The sequence below is a fragment of the Pleurodeles waltl genome, chromosome 6 (assembly GCF_031143425.1).
Source record: "Pleurodeles waltl isolate 20211129_DDA chromosome 6, aPleWal1.hap1.20221129, whole genome shotgun sequence".
NCBI lineage: Eukaryota > Metazoa > Chordata > Amphibia > Caudata > Salamandridae > Pleurodeles > Pleurodeles waltl.
This window is the reverse complement of record NC_090445.1, coordinates 1665752700-1665768435: the sequence shown is the minus strand read 5'-3', so window position 1 is coordinate 1665768435 and position 15736 is coordinate 1665752700. Positions and strand designations below refer to the sequence as shown.

At 43.6% G+C, this 15736-nt stretch overlaps 1 protein-coding gene across 1 annotated transcript in view; it reads left to right on the top strand.

Moving 5' to 3' along the window:
- Positions 1-8649: 8649 nt before the first annotated feature.
- The window catches only part of LOC138301807 (xenotropic and polytropic retrovirus receptor 1 homolog), a 151645-nt gene continuing 144558 nt past the window's right edge, over positions 8650-15736 (top strand). The window contains exons 1-2 of the mRNA XM_069242307.1: positions 8650-8767; positions 10429-10643. Coding sequence (XP_069098408.1) covers positions 8650-8767; positions 10429-10643 — 333 coding nt within the window. The remainder of the gene's footprint in view (positions 8768-10428; positions 10644-15736) is intronic.

Here is a 15736-nt window from a genome sequence, read left to right as displayed (position 1 = left end):
GAATTGTAAAGTGAGAGTCCCTCCCTCCCTTCCCCCAGAGTGTCTCACCTAGATCACAGAAGTGCAGCCGTTTCCAATTCTGCCTGAGGGGATTCCTTTCCTCCACATGTCTTCACGAGGCACGCCTGAGCTTCTCACAATGGAACCCAGAGTCCTCCATATAATGTACAAATGCAGACACTTCCAGCGTACTTTCACAGCATGCATTGTGTCCAGCACTGGTATCTCCATACATTGTACCATTACAAGTACACATATAATCAGTACACACATTCAATCTGTGTGCTCTGTTCAGCCGTGAAACTTTTCTGTACTGTACCAGGGTATGCTATTTGCAGATACACACACTGCCAGTGCATACACTCATCATGTACGTGCTGCACAACACTTCACCCTTCATGTATTGTGCTTCATGCAAGTACGCATACACCCATCAAATGCATACGTTGCACACGCACTGCACAGGACCACATCTTTCATGTTATGTATTCCTCAAAGGCATACATAGACTCAGCACATGCACTAATCCCACATGTGCTCTATCCTGTACTGGACCCATTCCGAGGCACGCATATATCAAGCGCGGAGCCACTACTCCTGTGGCGCGCAGCACTCAACAGCTGATGTAGGACAAAGGTGAGTTAAGCACATTGTAGCTGATCACTATGTGGAATGCCGTCACCACTGCTTGTGGTGATTAACTCCTGGTGAAGGCGATAGCCGTCCACCATTATGAGGGTAGTGCTTTGGCAACTCTCCCAGTCCAACAAGACAGCAATCCCTGAGACGGGCCTATGTCATGGCGCACACACATGATTCATGTTTTACCTATGACAAAAAATCAGCATTAGGGATCCAGAGAACACTACAGCTGGGCACTCAGGGCAAGGGTACACGTCTTTAACTATGCAGAGGACTTCTTTGTCTCAAAACAAAGCCTCCTTGGCGAAACTGTTGAGACTGAAGTACTCAGGGCTCTTTAAAAAATCATGTAGTCATGATAGGACTAAAGGGATACTAAAGGGATTGAGCCTGTAGCTCAATGTTTTCTGTTTTCTTTTTCTGCATGAGAACTTTGAAGGGCAAAGTTGATGCTTTGCTTAGGTTGAAATGGTATCCACTATTTTAAAGTGAAATTACATCGAGCCCTAGTAGTCTTATGTGTCCAATCGATATTTCTCTTTCTCCAGTCCCCCATTAAAGAAGACTGACACAGGCTGACATTAGCGGGGTATAATATTTCAAGTTGTTACATAATTTTAAGAAGGAAGGAGTACCACTGTTCCAGGCCTCTTGTTTTGTCCTTGAAGATCCTTGTGCGGTATAAATGTCTTGTTGCACTGCCTAAAAAAAGTATCCAAGACTTCTGTGTCTACAACACTGGCTATGTGAACTCTTTTCAAGCCTTTCTCTTCATTTAACCTAAATTGTTTGCCTTTAATAACACTCATCCTCGGGTCTGATATGTAATTGTACAGCTATGCCAATGGCACATAACTTGTGCTCATCTCTGTTTTACCAATTGTATGATTGCTGTTGATTATTGGATGGCTTTGAACAAATTAATGCTGAACTTCTGCAAATCTCAAATCCTGGTCGTCCTTATAACCCCTCTTCATCTTGTTGCATAAATATTTGGCTTTCTACCACTCTTGGCCCTTGTTCAGGGATGAGCATTGTTGAGGAGTAGGAAGGAGTTTTTAGGGCTCAGGGATGGTTAGTGTATAGAGGTAAGAAAGGATTTGTAAGGTACAGGGATTGGTAGTGCATGGAATAGCAAGTATGTTTTAGGGTCCAATGATGGTAGTGCTTGGGATAGTAAGACGTTTTTATTCTTCAGCGATGGGTAGTGTACGGGGTATATAGGAGTTTTAGGGTTCAGGATGGGCAATGTACAGGGATAGTGAACAGATTTTAAGGTACATAATGGACATTGTATAGGGGTAGAAATACGTTTTTAGGATTCATGGATGTTAGTGTGTAGGAGGAATTTCATTGTGCAGCCCTGGGTGATATAAAATTATAATAATAGAATGTTATAGATATGTAATTTATATATCAACAGGTATACATGTATCTATATATTACATAAATAAATATATACACACACATATAGATATATACAAATAAATGCATATATATATATATATATATATATATATATATATATATATATATTTAGAGAAAGATAGATTGTGTGTGTGTGTGTGTGTGTGTGTGTGTGTGTGAGAGAGACCGAGAGATCTTTGTTTTGACCAAGGCTATGGAGGCAGCCGAATGTGTTAACCTCTGATGTCAAAATAAATTACACACTGCAATTTACATAACCCCATTGGTTTTCCGGCGCCTCTCTTCTGTAATTCTGCAAGGATCAATGTTGCTGTTCAAGGAGACCTTGTAGAGATAGAAGTGAACCGCCTTGGGTTAGGGGCAAAACAATGCAGGAATTGGTGCAGAAGCATAGTGTACAAGTTCTTATAATCTCTGTTATTCCCCAAACCCAGTAATGGCAATTGCAAGGGTGAAATCCGGGGAATTGTTAGGGCCACTCATAATAAGGGCCTTAGTGCCTGGCAGCATCAGCTCCTCCTCTATGGCAGAGGAGTGTCACCACCCTGCGGCAGCAGCAGTTGCAAACCAAAATATAAAAAGGATAAGTTATGTTTAATATCGTTTTCATTTTTCAAGGGGTGGGGCCACTGGCGATGAGGGAGACGGGGTGGGAGTGCACAGCATTCCCCTCAGTGCACATGTTTGTTTGGCTGGCCGTCTTAGGCCGGCCAAACACACATGCGCACTGGGCTCTCTCCAACCCGGCACAGGGAGAAGCTCCCACTCTGCCTCGGATCACCAAGTCAGGGTGCTCCTACCAATCCTAACACTGCTTTCATACTGCCAGGAGCATGATGGCAGTGTTAGGATTGGCAGCAGGGCAAGCTGGGAGCCTGCGCCTACTGTGACGAGGATTAAGGAGCTGCCAAAAATGTGGGTGCTACTCCTGCAGAGTACATAGGGGCCCATTATAAATAATGGTATGCCTCCTTTTAACGCCTGCTCTTTGTAGGCGTTAAAAGTGCAGAAATAAATGGCACTGGGAAATCTCTTAGATGTCCTTGCACCATCCCCCCCCCCCAATGGGACACCGCCGCACTTACATACATTATGCCTGGTGCAGGTATAATGTGGTGCAAGGGTTTGCAAAGTTGCGCAATGCATGCATTGCACCACTTTGTATATATGGAGCTGGGAAAATGCCACTTTAGCGCTGCCTTAATGTAAAACAAATTACCCTATGGCAGTGCTAAGGTGGCACTAGGGGCTCTTAAATCTGACCCTTAATGTTTTTTTTCCTCAGCATTTGGAAAAGGTAAGAGTGGGTTACAGCATCGTTTGAAGTGTTGGTAAAATATTAATATTTTGTGACCAGACATTGCTTGCAAAACATTATTACACACCACTAAAACTCAGGATTTGAAAGAGACGCCCTAAACATAAATTCTATTTCGATATGATTTCCTAAACCCATTTAGTGATTCGGAATCCTGTCACAAAATTACTAACTGGGTTTAGTACATTCGAAAAACACATTTACTGGTCGCAAACCGTGCAATTTACCAAATCACAGGGCTTGCGATCAATAAATACATTTGTACACCTGACCTTAAGAACCTTATTTAGAGTTTTCAGGCAGTGTAGTCATAAAAAACATGGTGCTGTCCTGTTTGCTGTAGTAAAAGTGCATTATGTAAATGGCTCAACAAATAGAGCAGTGGAACATCCACAGAATTTTGACAGAGTAGCTATCTGCCAAACTCTGTACAAGGCCCTAATCTTTTTACTTCCATCCATTTTTGTTTAAGATAAGAACATTTCCACTTTGGGTAGCATGGGAATGAGAACATCTGGAATTGCTCAATTGCATGATTTTCCAATGTTTCCTGTTGTAATCTCATCTGTAGTATCCAGAAACTAAGGGCCTCTTTTGCAAGAAAGTGACGCATTGGCATCGATGCGTCAGATTTCTTGCTCCTGCCGCCAATCCTCTAACGACACTATTGATGCACTGTATTTACAATACAGAGCTCCAGGTGCACATTTTTATGGATGCGTCAGAAATTCTGCTGCACTAAAGTGACACATTGCTGAAGTAGCATCATAAAACTGATGAAACTCCAGCAGTGTCAAAACACTGAGGAGAGTCCCCTTGTAAAAAGCCCTGTATCAATTTTACGCCTGGTCTGAGAAGGCATTAAAATTTTGACACAGTGAAGTCTTAGGCTGACGCAGTGCAAAGTTGTAATTTTCATTTGCGTCAGTTCTACATAGATTTTTATGTGGGAACACCTACCCTGCACACATTCTACACAGCACTGGTAAAATGTGACTCAGGACTTTACAAATGGATACATTGGGCCCCATGCATCCGTTTGTAAATGTGGAGCAGTATAGAGCACTGATTGCGCCATTGCTGCGTCAAAAACATTACGCAACAGCAGACCAAAGCGCTTGTAAATAGGGCCATTAGGGCCTTTTTTAGGAGCTAAACTAAAGTGTTGGGCGATGTGTTAGGTCTGTCATAAACCAGTAGATACCTAGCATCCACCACATTTGGTGTTACCAGCCTCATTTAGAGATAGGGCCTGGGAAACCATCAGCTTTCTGAAACCAGAGCCAATGATTCTTCTACAGGGTCGCAAGCATCTTAACTTTGGAAGGCTCACCCTATTTAGGACAGGGCTTCTGACATTCATTTTTCCTGCCCCCCAAACCACTAAGCAAGGTATGGTGTACCCACATAGGAAACTAACAGAAATGGCTCACGCACAAATAAAGAAAACTTCCAGCAGGTTAACAACAACCCCCCCCCCCAATTTGACCTGGTTGTGTTTTGGAGAAGTTTTAGCAAACATGCTTTGCCAAAGGGGTAAGAAGGCTACTGGTATATTGGCAGTGATCAAGCCGGGAACTCAAACACCAGAGGAATATGGTGACCTATGTGCCAAAATATAAATGCCACCAATGTTGACTTTCCTTTTGCTCATGTGGAAAGTGTTCTACCTCTTCCTAGGTGACAGTGAACAATCCGACGTATTTACATAATTCAAGCAGGGGAGAAAATGTTTTCCAACAAAGTAGTACTTTCTGCCATAAGAGAGGCTCCTTTGAGTGTGAAAGCCTCTATCAAAAAAATCTCACATTGCCAAGACTGCTCATGCAATGTGTGTCCTTAAATGCTGGCACCAGAAATCTAACCTCCAAGGGATGTGCTTTATCGGTCCTCACATTGTTAGTTAACACTTCTTATCTTTCTGTGAGAGTTCACCATCATTCCCATTGCACTCTTTAACTGAAGTTACTCTGCCAGATGTGTTAGAAGATCAGCCACTCTAGATCTGGCAACGGAAGTAGTATCATTTACCACAGAGTTAACTCACAACCTTGGGCGGAACCAGTGGTGGAGCTGGAGAAGTCTTTGCCGGTAGCATGTCTGCCTTCTACAGTACTATTAATTGAGGTGTTATACCTAAAAGCATCACCTTTAGTCTCAGAATCTCCATTGCCACTTTCTTTAGAACTGAAAACAGGTAGATGTAACCTGTCCCGGGATCTGTGTCTGACTTTTACAGCTCCCTGATACATTGGCTGCCAGGCTGGTACTAAGCTAAAACTGGGAGCCTTTTCTAGCACCAGAATTTAAGCATAAGGGGGGATTTGGGTTTAGAGCATTGACTAGTCACAGGGGCCATAACTAGAGTGTTCCTGTGTTCTTACATGAAGCAGTCAACACATATACCTGACTCATTTCTCTCTCCATCTGTGTACTGATTTGTCCATTCTTATAGCATACTAGATCAGTCAGTATAAAGGCGATTTATATTACTACTTAAATTAACTCTTGGATTACATTGAGCTGGAGGAAGGATTTAAATCAGAGAGTTAGAAACATTTTATCATTCTTCAGAGTAAAAACGTAGGGGAATATTTGTGAGGAGTTTGTGCCACATTTGCACCACACTATGTGGTACATGCGTGGTGCAATCCAAGCAATGAAGCACACATCGCTGCATGGCCTTACTCTGCACTAGGGAGGCATTCCCTGGGTGTTCCCATGCAACTCCTGTGGTTTTTGACACATTCCCAGATTTCCCAACTCTGGTAAACGTGGCAATGCACCAAAATCTGATGCCTCCCCAGGTGAGGCGTAACAAGAGAAACATCTTTATTTCACTCGGTTTTTGGCTCTTTCTATGTTGGTTGCATTCTGCATTCACCAGCACACATAGAAAGAGGAAAATGTCTCTAAGGTTTTTTTTGGTGCAGGAAGGTGCCCTTCCTGGAGAAAAGCAATCCTCTATGCAGTGCAGGCACCCTTGCACCATGGTGTAAGGGTGCCTGCGTTGGCACTAGCAGCTAACAGGGTGCCAGCGCAGGGAGAGAGGAAAAGTACGCATTGTATTGGATAAATATGGCGCATTCCTGCCTTTTCCCTGCAGGGGAGGTGCAGTATGTTGACTTGCTGCCCTACCCTGCACCACAAATCCCCTAAATCTTGGCCCTACGGTCCTAGTCTAAGTTTTACATGCGGTAATTAGACTAGGAATATGATGATGAGTGAGGGAATTCATTAAAAATTAAGATATAGTGTAGATATCAAAAAGGTCAAAATGTTTGCCTGATTTATGTGAAAAGTCAACCTTGGGCTCCTTAGGGTAGATTGAGAGAGCAGTCAGTGTTCTGTGGTTGGGAGGTAGCAAATTCCTAAAAACAGAGAAAAAGTATTTCTGAGCTGTAGTTGTTCTGAATTTTGACAGTTTGGCAGGGGATTAGTGTAAAGATGAAACCAGGGATTTGGCTGCAAATGTCGGCGGGAAGCCCTAAAAACCAGAGACTGGTATTGAGTTTGATCTTGTGGGATGAGCAGATGAGGAGGCTTATGTTTCCAGTTATACTCTCTTTTCCTGCATCCCTGTTTGTAGTAGAGGGAGGCAGAGTCTCAGGGTGGTGATATTATCAATCATTAAGGTTTTTATGCATAGCTGGGTGTTGTGTATATATTGCTTCAGGGTTGTACCTGAGTTGGTGAGGATTGTGCTAACAGGCTCCATATATTGATCACATGAGGCTGGGGCTAGAATTGAGCCCTGGTGGATGCCACATTGCAATTTAGTACTACAGGAGGCATAGTCTCTGATCTTTATTAATATGGATCTGTTGGTAAGGAAGCATTTGTACCAGGATAGAACCTCATCTTGGAAGCCCAATGCGGTGTCCAAAGATTTGCAGTAATCTTCAATGATCTACCTTGTCAAAGGTTGCTGATTAATCTATATAGACTAGCAGGCACGAGTCCCCTAAGCCCAGAATGTGTAATATGGTGTGCGGTATTTGTAGACTTGCAGTTTTAGAGCCAATGTTTGGTCAAATCCTGATTGATGGTTGGCCATGATGAGTTCTTTACCCACTGAGTTGTTTCCATGGTTGGCCTCTGTATTTTCAAAAGCTTGGCAAAGGCTTGGTAGAGTTCATATCCAATGGTAATTTGATGCTTGGATATGGCAGAGTTTAGAGTTGGTCACAGATAGTTTTACCTTTGGATATGGTGAATTTGTATTTCTTCCGTACTTTACTTAGCTTGGTTAGTGATTGGAGCTCTTTAAAAATGTTCCTTTAATTTCCTGCTTTCCTAAACCTGCTTCTTGTTTTGTCTAGGAATTCTGAAAAGCAAAGTGGTTTAGTTCTATTGTGACAAATTATGAGTGTTTCAAAGCAATATTATTTGCTGCAGTTGCTATGATTTTCATATATTCACCTTAGCGACTTTGATGCTCCTCTGTCGAAATGTTTAGGCTTGGGAGACGGGCTCTTGAAGGGAGGCTGGGGTAAGTTTTCTCAGTGGGCAGATGAGACTTTTGGATTTTCAAGGCTTCACTGAGTGGAGATGCGGTTTGTAAGTTTAGCAACAAAAAAGGATGATGGACGAAATGCTGAAATGTTTCAAACACTCACCCCCTGGCACAGATCTGGGTTTAATCCATTGCTCTTTTGCTCGTCGTGCCACCCCAGTTTGGACTAAGCCATATGCAAATCAGTCTTGACTATGTACCCTAGACGAACAGTCCAGACTGAACTGCCAAGCCAGGTCCTCCGTGGACCGGAAACAAGCATCCTGGGACCGGTTTCAGGGTATCACCCTCCATCAGCCAGGCTAGCTTGAATCCAGTGGCATACTGAATATGGGACCCTCTTCTGGGCATAACCTTCCCAATTAGGGAAACTTTAGCAACACAAAAGGATGATAGATGGAGTGCTGTAACTTTTCAAACACTCACCCCCAGTCACTGATCCGGGTTTAGTCCAGCCCAACCTCAAAAGGAGAAAAGGCGCATACAGTGTCAGAGACAACAAATCTGAAGTATAGTATTGTGCAATTGCGCTGGGTGGGGTGCATCAACAATTGCCAGAGGTTGTATAATGAAATTAGATTTTTCAGTGTTAGGAAATTTTTGTTGTTGATGTCAATATTGATATTGCCGAGAAATATATTAGTAGAGAGCATGCCATGCAGCTTTCTGTTATAAATGACTTAGATTTTCAATGAATTTGTTGTTGTTCTTTGTTGGGTACAGTGTGGGTGTATATATTGTAACAATGCATTCATTCACAGATGCAGAGCCGTCTATATTACAGCGGCAGTTTGCTTCTTTCGAAGAAACGTTCTTCCAGACGTGTGAAAAAGAACTTACCAAAGTCAATAACTTTTATGCAGGTTAGTGTATGTGTTACCTATTCATTGTAAAATATTCAGGTCTGGGAGGCACTTAAAACTGTCAATTGTTCTCACAAGAGGGCCTATTCACAAAGATATTCACAAACTTACACATGAGCTAATCGGCATGTGTTAGCTAACTATATACTTTTGTGTAACATTATTATTTTTGGTAGTTCAGCATTTAAAAGTGTAAAGTTACTCGAAAGTGTAGGCTTACATGTGCTGGAACTCCATTTATGAGTGTAAGGCTACAGCCAAGAAGGAGCAGTAGTAGGTCCAGTGCCACACATGCCAATCACAGATAGTGCAACACCTTTCCATTCCAAATAATAGAGACAGAGACTTAAAATAGAATCCAATAGGAAATAATGATTTAAGGCTATATGTATATATAATGTATTTAATGTTAAACATTTTAGATATAATTTAAGAATAAATATTTTATGATAACACATTTTTAATAAAAAATACAATTAATTTTAATTTGAAAAAAAACTATTTAAATTAATTTAAATTAATTCTGTACATCACATTGTGTAATTTAAATAGGATAGATTCATAGATCTTGCAAGTTTCATGCTAGTGAAATCAATCTTCAAGATATACAAAATAATTTCAAGGTTGCATTCTTATTGTAAACATGAGGTCTCAAAAAACTACTAAATGGATTTACATTGCTTTAAGGAGACAAACAGTTAGGACCTGTTTACGACCTTGGCGGAGGGGATTACTCAATCACAAACCTGACGGATATACCGCCCGCAGTATTACAGGTTACATAGGATATAAAGGAACTTATAATACTGTGAGTGGGATATCCGTCACGTTTGTGATGGAGTAATCCGCTCTGCCAAGGTCGTAATCAGGCTCTTAATGTCAAATGCCAGGGAAAAAGTGGAAATCTTTTGGTTTCAGGTATGGTGTTCCTGATTTCACAGTAATTTATAATTTCTGTGGAAACCCTCATTTATGTATGTGTGTGTGTGTGTCCACTGATTCATTGACTAATCCAAATTCAACAGTCAACCAATCACTTTACATCTATCAATCAAGACATCCATCCTCTAAGAACCTTCGCAAACATGTATCCATTGAGACACCTACCCATCTATTTGTGCAGACTTACCCTCTCATTCCAGAAAGATACTTATACTAAAACATTCCATCCTTCCAGGCATGCACCATGCATCCATTCAGCCATCTTTGAATAGCCTTAAAATGTATGCTCCCTTTTAGAGCCTATGTACCTCTAGCCAATGTCATTTAATTTACTGAGAGCTTTTAGTAAAGGTTGACAGACAAGGTACTCCTTCAGAATCATGGCAGTTGTCAGATCCTTCGTATTACAAGTAAGATATATAGTCCATGGTATTCTGTGCTGGATGGGATATTCATCAAATTTGCGACCCAATCCCATGTCCTCCAAACTCAAAAGAAGGCCTGCTACAAGCATGGCCCTAAAGCACTATTACCCGACCATCGAAGGCACGCTGACGAACTAATGTGCTGATGAAAATAGTATTGAGTGGTGCAGCCTTTGTGAGGGTGGGCATGCAGTTTGGACGGTGCAGGGGGGTCCCTCTGTGATGCAAGGGAGAGTAGAAGCATATCAAGAGATCACCCAATCACTGGTTTGTGTCTTTCCTACACATGTAAAGAAAAGCTGGCGGAAGCTCAGAGGCGGCTGACAACACTGGAGACAGAGCTGGAGCTGGTCTCTGAAGCTCCCCAGGAAGATGCCATTGGCCTTGGCAAGCAGAAGAGATTATTGCGCAGGAACTCCAGCAATCGGGCCCAACACAAAACCATGTGTGACCTGAAGCTGGCCTTCAGTGAGCTGTACCTCAGCCTAGTGCTGCTGGAGAACTACCAGGTAAGGAGGGGCATGAGTCCTGAGGGAACTGGCAGAATAAAGGCAGCACAAGGTATGCTGGGCTCCTTCTCCTCTTCCTCCTTCCCCTTCTGAATGACTGCATAGTTTGTTTACCATATAGGTCAGACAATGGACCATGAGACACCCCAATATTAACTCCGTGAAAAACTTACATTTCTCTATTCCGTGATTTCTCTAAGAATACAGGGAGGTTTGTACTGTTACCAGTCTGCCCAAGATCTCCTGCTGAAGTTCTTTAGCTCCAACAATCCATGAAACTCTCTGCACACCTGTTTGCAATAGAAGGTTGCAGTTGTGTAATCTTTATATTTTTTGGCCAGCTTTGAAGAATGTAAAGTTGAGGGTCAGAAATCCTGCTCAAATAGTATTTATACATTTGCCAAATAAATACCTCTTTCCTACAACTAGCTCTGAGAACTTTCCTGCCCTCTTCAAGGGAGGACTTTTGGTGCATTTTCAAAAGTTTTTGGACCTTGAGGAAGATTCTGAGTATGAGATAATTGTGAGGTGTTGTTTTCTTTATCTTCTTGTTTATCTTATGCTTCTTTAGATGATAGGTCATTACACAAGACTTATAAGAGTTTATCTTTTGTGTTTACCTAAAGCCTTGATAAGGAGAAGAATCCTTGAAACGTGCTGACTGTAAATATATTAATTTCGTGAAATGATAACAAATGAATAATTAGAAGAATTTAATTTGATGAAACAAAGAGTCTGATTGAAATGGTACAATAACTGAATGTGACTTATAATTTCATAACATGCACCCTGTCCATCACATCACCAGAGGGTGACAGTGGTGGATGCGTCATCCTATTTAGACCTCCATATTTGATGTCATTGTAGTTTTCTATCAGTGCTAAAGTGATTTCGGTACTTTAATATTCTGAGGGAGGTTGTTATGAAATTATAAGTCACATTCAGTTATTGGCCAATCAGAGCGCAGCAGCAAAAACAATGCAGGGCTGAAGTTGGCAACTTTTCAGGTAAAGTTTAAAACTCTTTACCTGAACAAGTTATATTAAATTCCACAACTGGAAGTTGTGGGATTTATTACAACAGTTAATTTGATACCAAACTTCTGGTATCTATTACTTAAGGGGACTTTTAAAATTAAAATAAAGTCTCCCCATTCTAGCCTATGGAGGCCATTCACTACAATGAGGGAAAAACGAATTTGGCTGCTTTTACCTCACCAGGGCTTATAAAACTATTTTTATAAGGTCCCTGCTTATAGTTACATGGCACCCAGCCCTAGGGGCACATAGGGCACATATTAGGGGTGACTTATATGTACAAATAAGGCAGTTTAAGACTTTGGAACTACTTTTAATTCCAAAGTCGAATTTGCATATAACTTTAATTTAAAAGCAGCCAGCAAGGCAGGCCTGCCCTTAAAATGATACTGGGCACCTCAGCAGTGCACCTATGGGTGCACTACCTGTGCTTGGGTCCCTAAACCTTCATGCCCTACCATATACTAGGGACTTATAGGTAGGTTGACTTAGCCAATTATAATTAGCCTAATTTGCATACTGATTTTACACAGAGCACAGGCCCTGGGACTGGTTAGCAGTACCCAGGGCACCATCAGAGTCAGGAAAAAAAACAGCAAAAAGTGGAAAATGGGGGCAAAACGTTAGGGAGGGCTCTGCAATCAGCCCTGTTCTCTCACACAAGCCCCCCTAGCCCACACACCCAGGAGACCCAGCCCAACCCTAGGAGAGACTTCCTGGCTTGTCGGGCGAGGAAGACAGTGAAGAGAACAGGCTGTCCCTTTGCAGGGCCTACTCTGCCTTACATCCTCCTGCCATGGTAATTCCCTCTGGGTAGTGAATCCATCACAACAGTGAAAGGACCCACCTCAAACAGAAACTTCCCTCTAGTGGGGTCTTCCTCCTCTCTCTCTGCCAACTTGGGTAGTAAGGTGCCCACCTCCCCTACTCCTAACTGTGCTAGGGCAACACCTAGCTTACCCAAAGAGGTCACCCAACACTTGAGCAACCCCACTATGACCTACAGGGTCAGGGGGCCTGCTTTGCTTTTGGCCCTGGGGTCTGCCTCCCTGGCCAAGTATAGTGCTGCCAGGAAGGCTAGCACCCAGCAGAGGCTACTGACAGCTGTCAGTACACAGAACCACACCCTAACCTCTCCACTGACAGGTGACTGAGCTGCTTTAGGGGCAACTGTGGGGTCCTGGCACCCCTCTTGCTGTCTAGAGTGGGGGGCTACCACCTCCTGTGGCGGACACCCTCCTTCCACTCCCCCTTCTGTCAGTGCAGGGGCAACACCCTGCATCTGAACAGCTGCCTGACTACTCAGGACTTCCTTTGGGTCAGGTGAGGCCTCACCAGGGCCAAATCCGGGCTCCTCACCCACTGGGGCAGAAGGGCTTTGGCTCTCTGGAACTCTCTTTAAGAGTGGCCCACCCTTCCTTTTCTTCTTTCCTTTTCTTGGGGACCCCTATCTCCTAACTTTAGGGACTGACTCCCCAGGACTTTGGGTTAGGGGGTGCCCTGGGTGACCGCCCCATCTGGAACCAGACTCACCTCTGGGAGGGCATTGCCCAGGATTCAATCTAGGGGGAGGTCAGCACTGACTACCACCCTAAACCAGCCAAGGATACCCTCCCTCTCTAGGGGCACTATGGCTACAGGTTTGGAGGTGACCTCCCCTGTGGCTATCCTGACTTTCCTGGTCTCTCCTGGGACATACATGTCTGGGGTCACTAACCGGTCACTCACTATAGTGTGACTGGCACAGGTGTCTCTCAGACCAGTGGAAGGGATCCCATTCACCTGAATGGGGTGAAAGTGCCTACTCCCACCCTCAGGAATCACCAGCTTACCATATGGTCCTGTCTCCCAGCCCAATGCTAGGAGGACTTCATCATCTGAGGAGTCCTCCTCCATGGCTACACTGGACAGCCCAGTGCTAACCACCTTCTTTGGACAGGCTGCATCTCCTCTGAAGTGACCTGTCTGCTGACAGTCAAAGCAAGCCTTACTGTCCAAAAGCTTTTTTAACCCTGGGTCTCCCTGTCTCTGCTTGTCAGAGTGGGAGTGGGATTTACTCTCCTCCTTCTTAGGGTTCTGGGGTACAGAGGGAGTCTCTGTGGTGGGCTTACCACCTCCCTCCTTAGGTTTTTGGGGACCTGCCCCCCCCCCTTCTTGGAGTCTCCCCCTGAGACTTGACAACCACTCTGGTTCTCAACTACTCATCAGCTGCCTCCCCTAGCTCTCTATGGTTGGTCAGCTTAGAGTCCACTAGATGCTGGCGTAACCTTTCTTGAATACAATTGGTCAAGATGTGCTCTCTCATGATCAGATTGTAAAACCCCTCATAAGTATTTACATTGTTACCATGAATTCAGCCCTCTAGTGCCTTAAGTGAGGTATCTACAAAGTCAACCCAAGACTGGGTATTGACCTTCTGGGTGTCCCTGAACTTCATCCTATACTGCTCTGGGGTTAGACCAAACTTATTGGTTAAGCACGTCTTCTTATTACGTTATGAATCTGCCTCCTTCCCACTTAAGGTCAGAAGCCTATCCCTCCCTGAGTTGGGGACCAACTCCCATAAAAGTGAACCCCGGTATTGAGGCCTAACCCTTCTCATTTGGAGTGCCCTCTCAAAGGCCTCCAACCACTTGTCTATGTCATCCTGCTCTACATAAGCAGGAACCACCCCTTGGTGGACACCTCAGCTTCTCTGTTGCTGCCACCATCTCTCTGTTCAATTCTTGCCCACTTCTCCTTCTCTAAGGCCAACCTCTCTGCCTCCAAAGCTATGAATGCTAGCTGGGCCTCCAGCTCTCTTTCCCTGAGGGACAGGTTCTCTCCTCCTGAAGGGACCATCTTCCCTCACCTAGCTTTGGGTATGACCCTAGTGACTGTGTGCAGTGAGGACCAGTCTTCCTCCTCCGCACCTAGGCTCAGATGCCCTCCAACCCCTGAGTGGTTGGAGCTAGCATCCTCCCCTGCATCTTCCTCCTCTGGAGCTTCCTCTGGGCCTACTTCTTGGGCCTCAGCCCATTCTATTGGGGATTTAATCAGGACATGCTTCATGAGGTCAGTGGTTGCAGGCAACCCCCTTGCAGTACACAAACCCCTAATGTGGACTACTGTCAGTGTGGGTAGGCTAGCCAGATCAGGCTCCATGGTTCCCTAGTTTTGTGTCAACAAAAACCTTTTGCAAAAATTGGAAACAAAAATTTAGAAAAATCACAAAAATTCAAGAATTGAAATGAATCCAAATCAAAAATTAAAAACTCTATTTGCACTAGGGCAATTTAAAGGATTTTCAATTTGTTCTACTTAAAACTGTAATGTGATAGTGAACACAAGTACAGGATCCCACCACTGTGCACCAAAAATGTTGGAAAATGGGTTATTGGTAATGGCAGGTAAGTACCTACACTTAGCAATAGGCCACTAACCTCCACTTAGGTCAACTTAGGTCTCAGTAAATTAAACCCAGCTCAACCCTTGGCAGCTTGGCAACGAGCGACAAGGCTTAACTTAGGAGACAGAGTGTAAAGCATTCAAATATCACAAAACAGTAATTCAATAAAACACAGGAAACAGTTTAAAAATCCAAAATCAATTCATAAAAATAGATTATCTTTAAAATGACACAAAAACAAATAAAATCAGATAAGGGGAACCGGAGACATGATTTTTTTATAGAATTATTGTTTTCTAGCACCTAGAAACAAAAATCCCCAATCTGGTCATCTGGTTGCACCTCGACTGGGGCAAAGTCAAAGTTTAAGGCCGACCGCGATGGAGCCCGGCTCGGCTACAGCCCGCGAGAGGCTTCGGTCAAAAGTTTAACTTCGGTCTTAGTCGTTTTTCTGAAGATTTTCTTCAGCGGGCCGAACCTGCCAGTCCAATCCGACCTCCTGGAACTCTTCCTTGGATATGCGTCGCGGGAACACTCGGTGGAGATTTTTACCTTCGGACTTAGGGGGTCATTCCAACCCTGGCGGTCGGTGTTAAAGCAGCGGTCAAACCGCCAACAGGCTGGCGGTAAAAAAAATGCAATTCTGACCCTGGCGGAAACCGCCAACA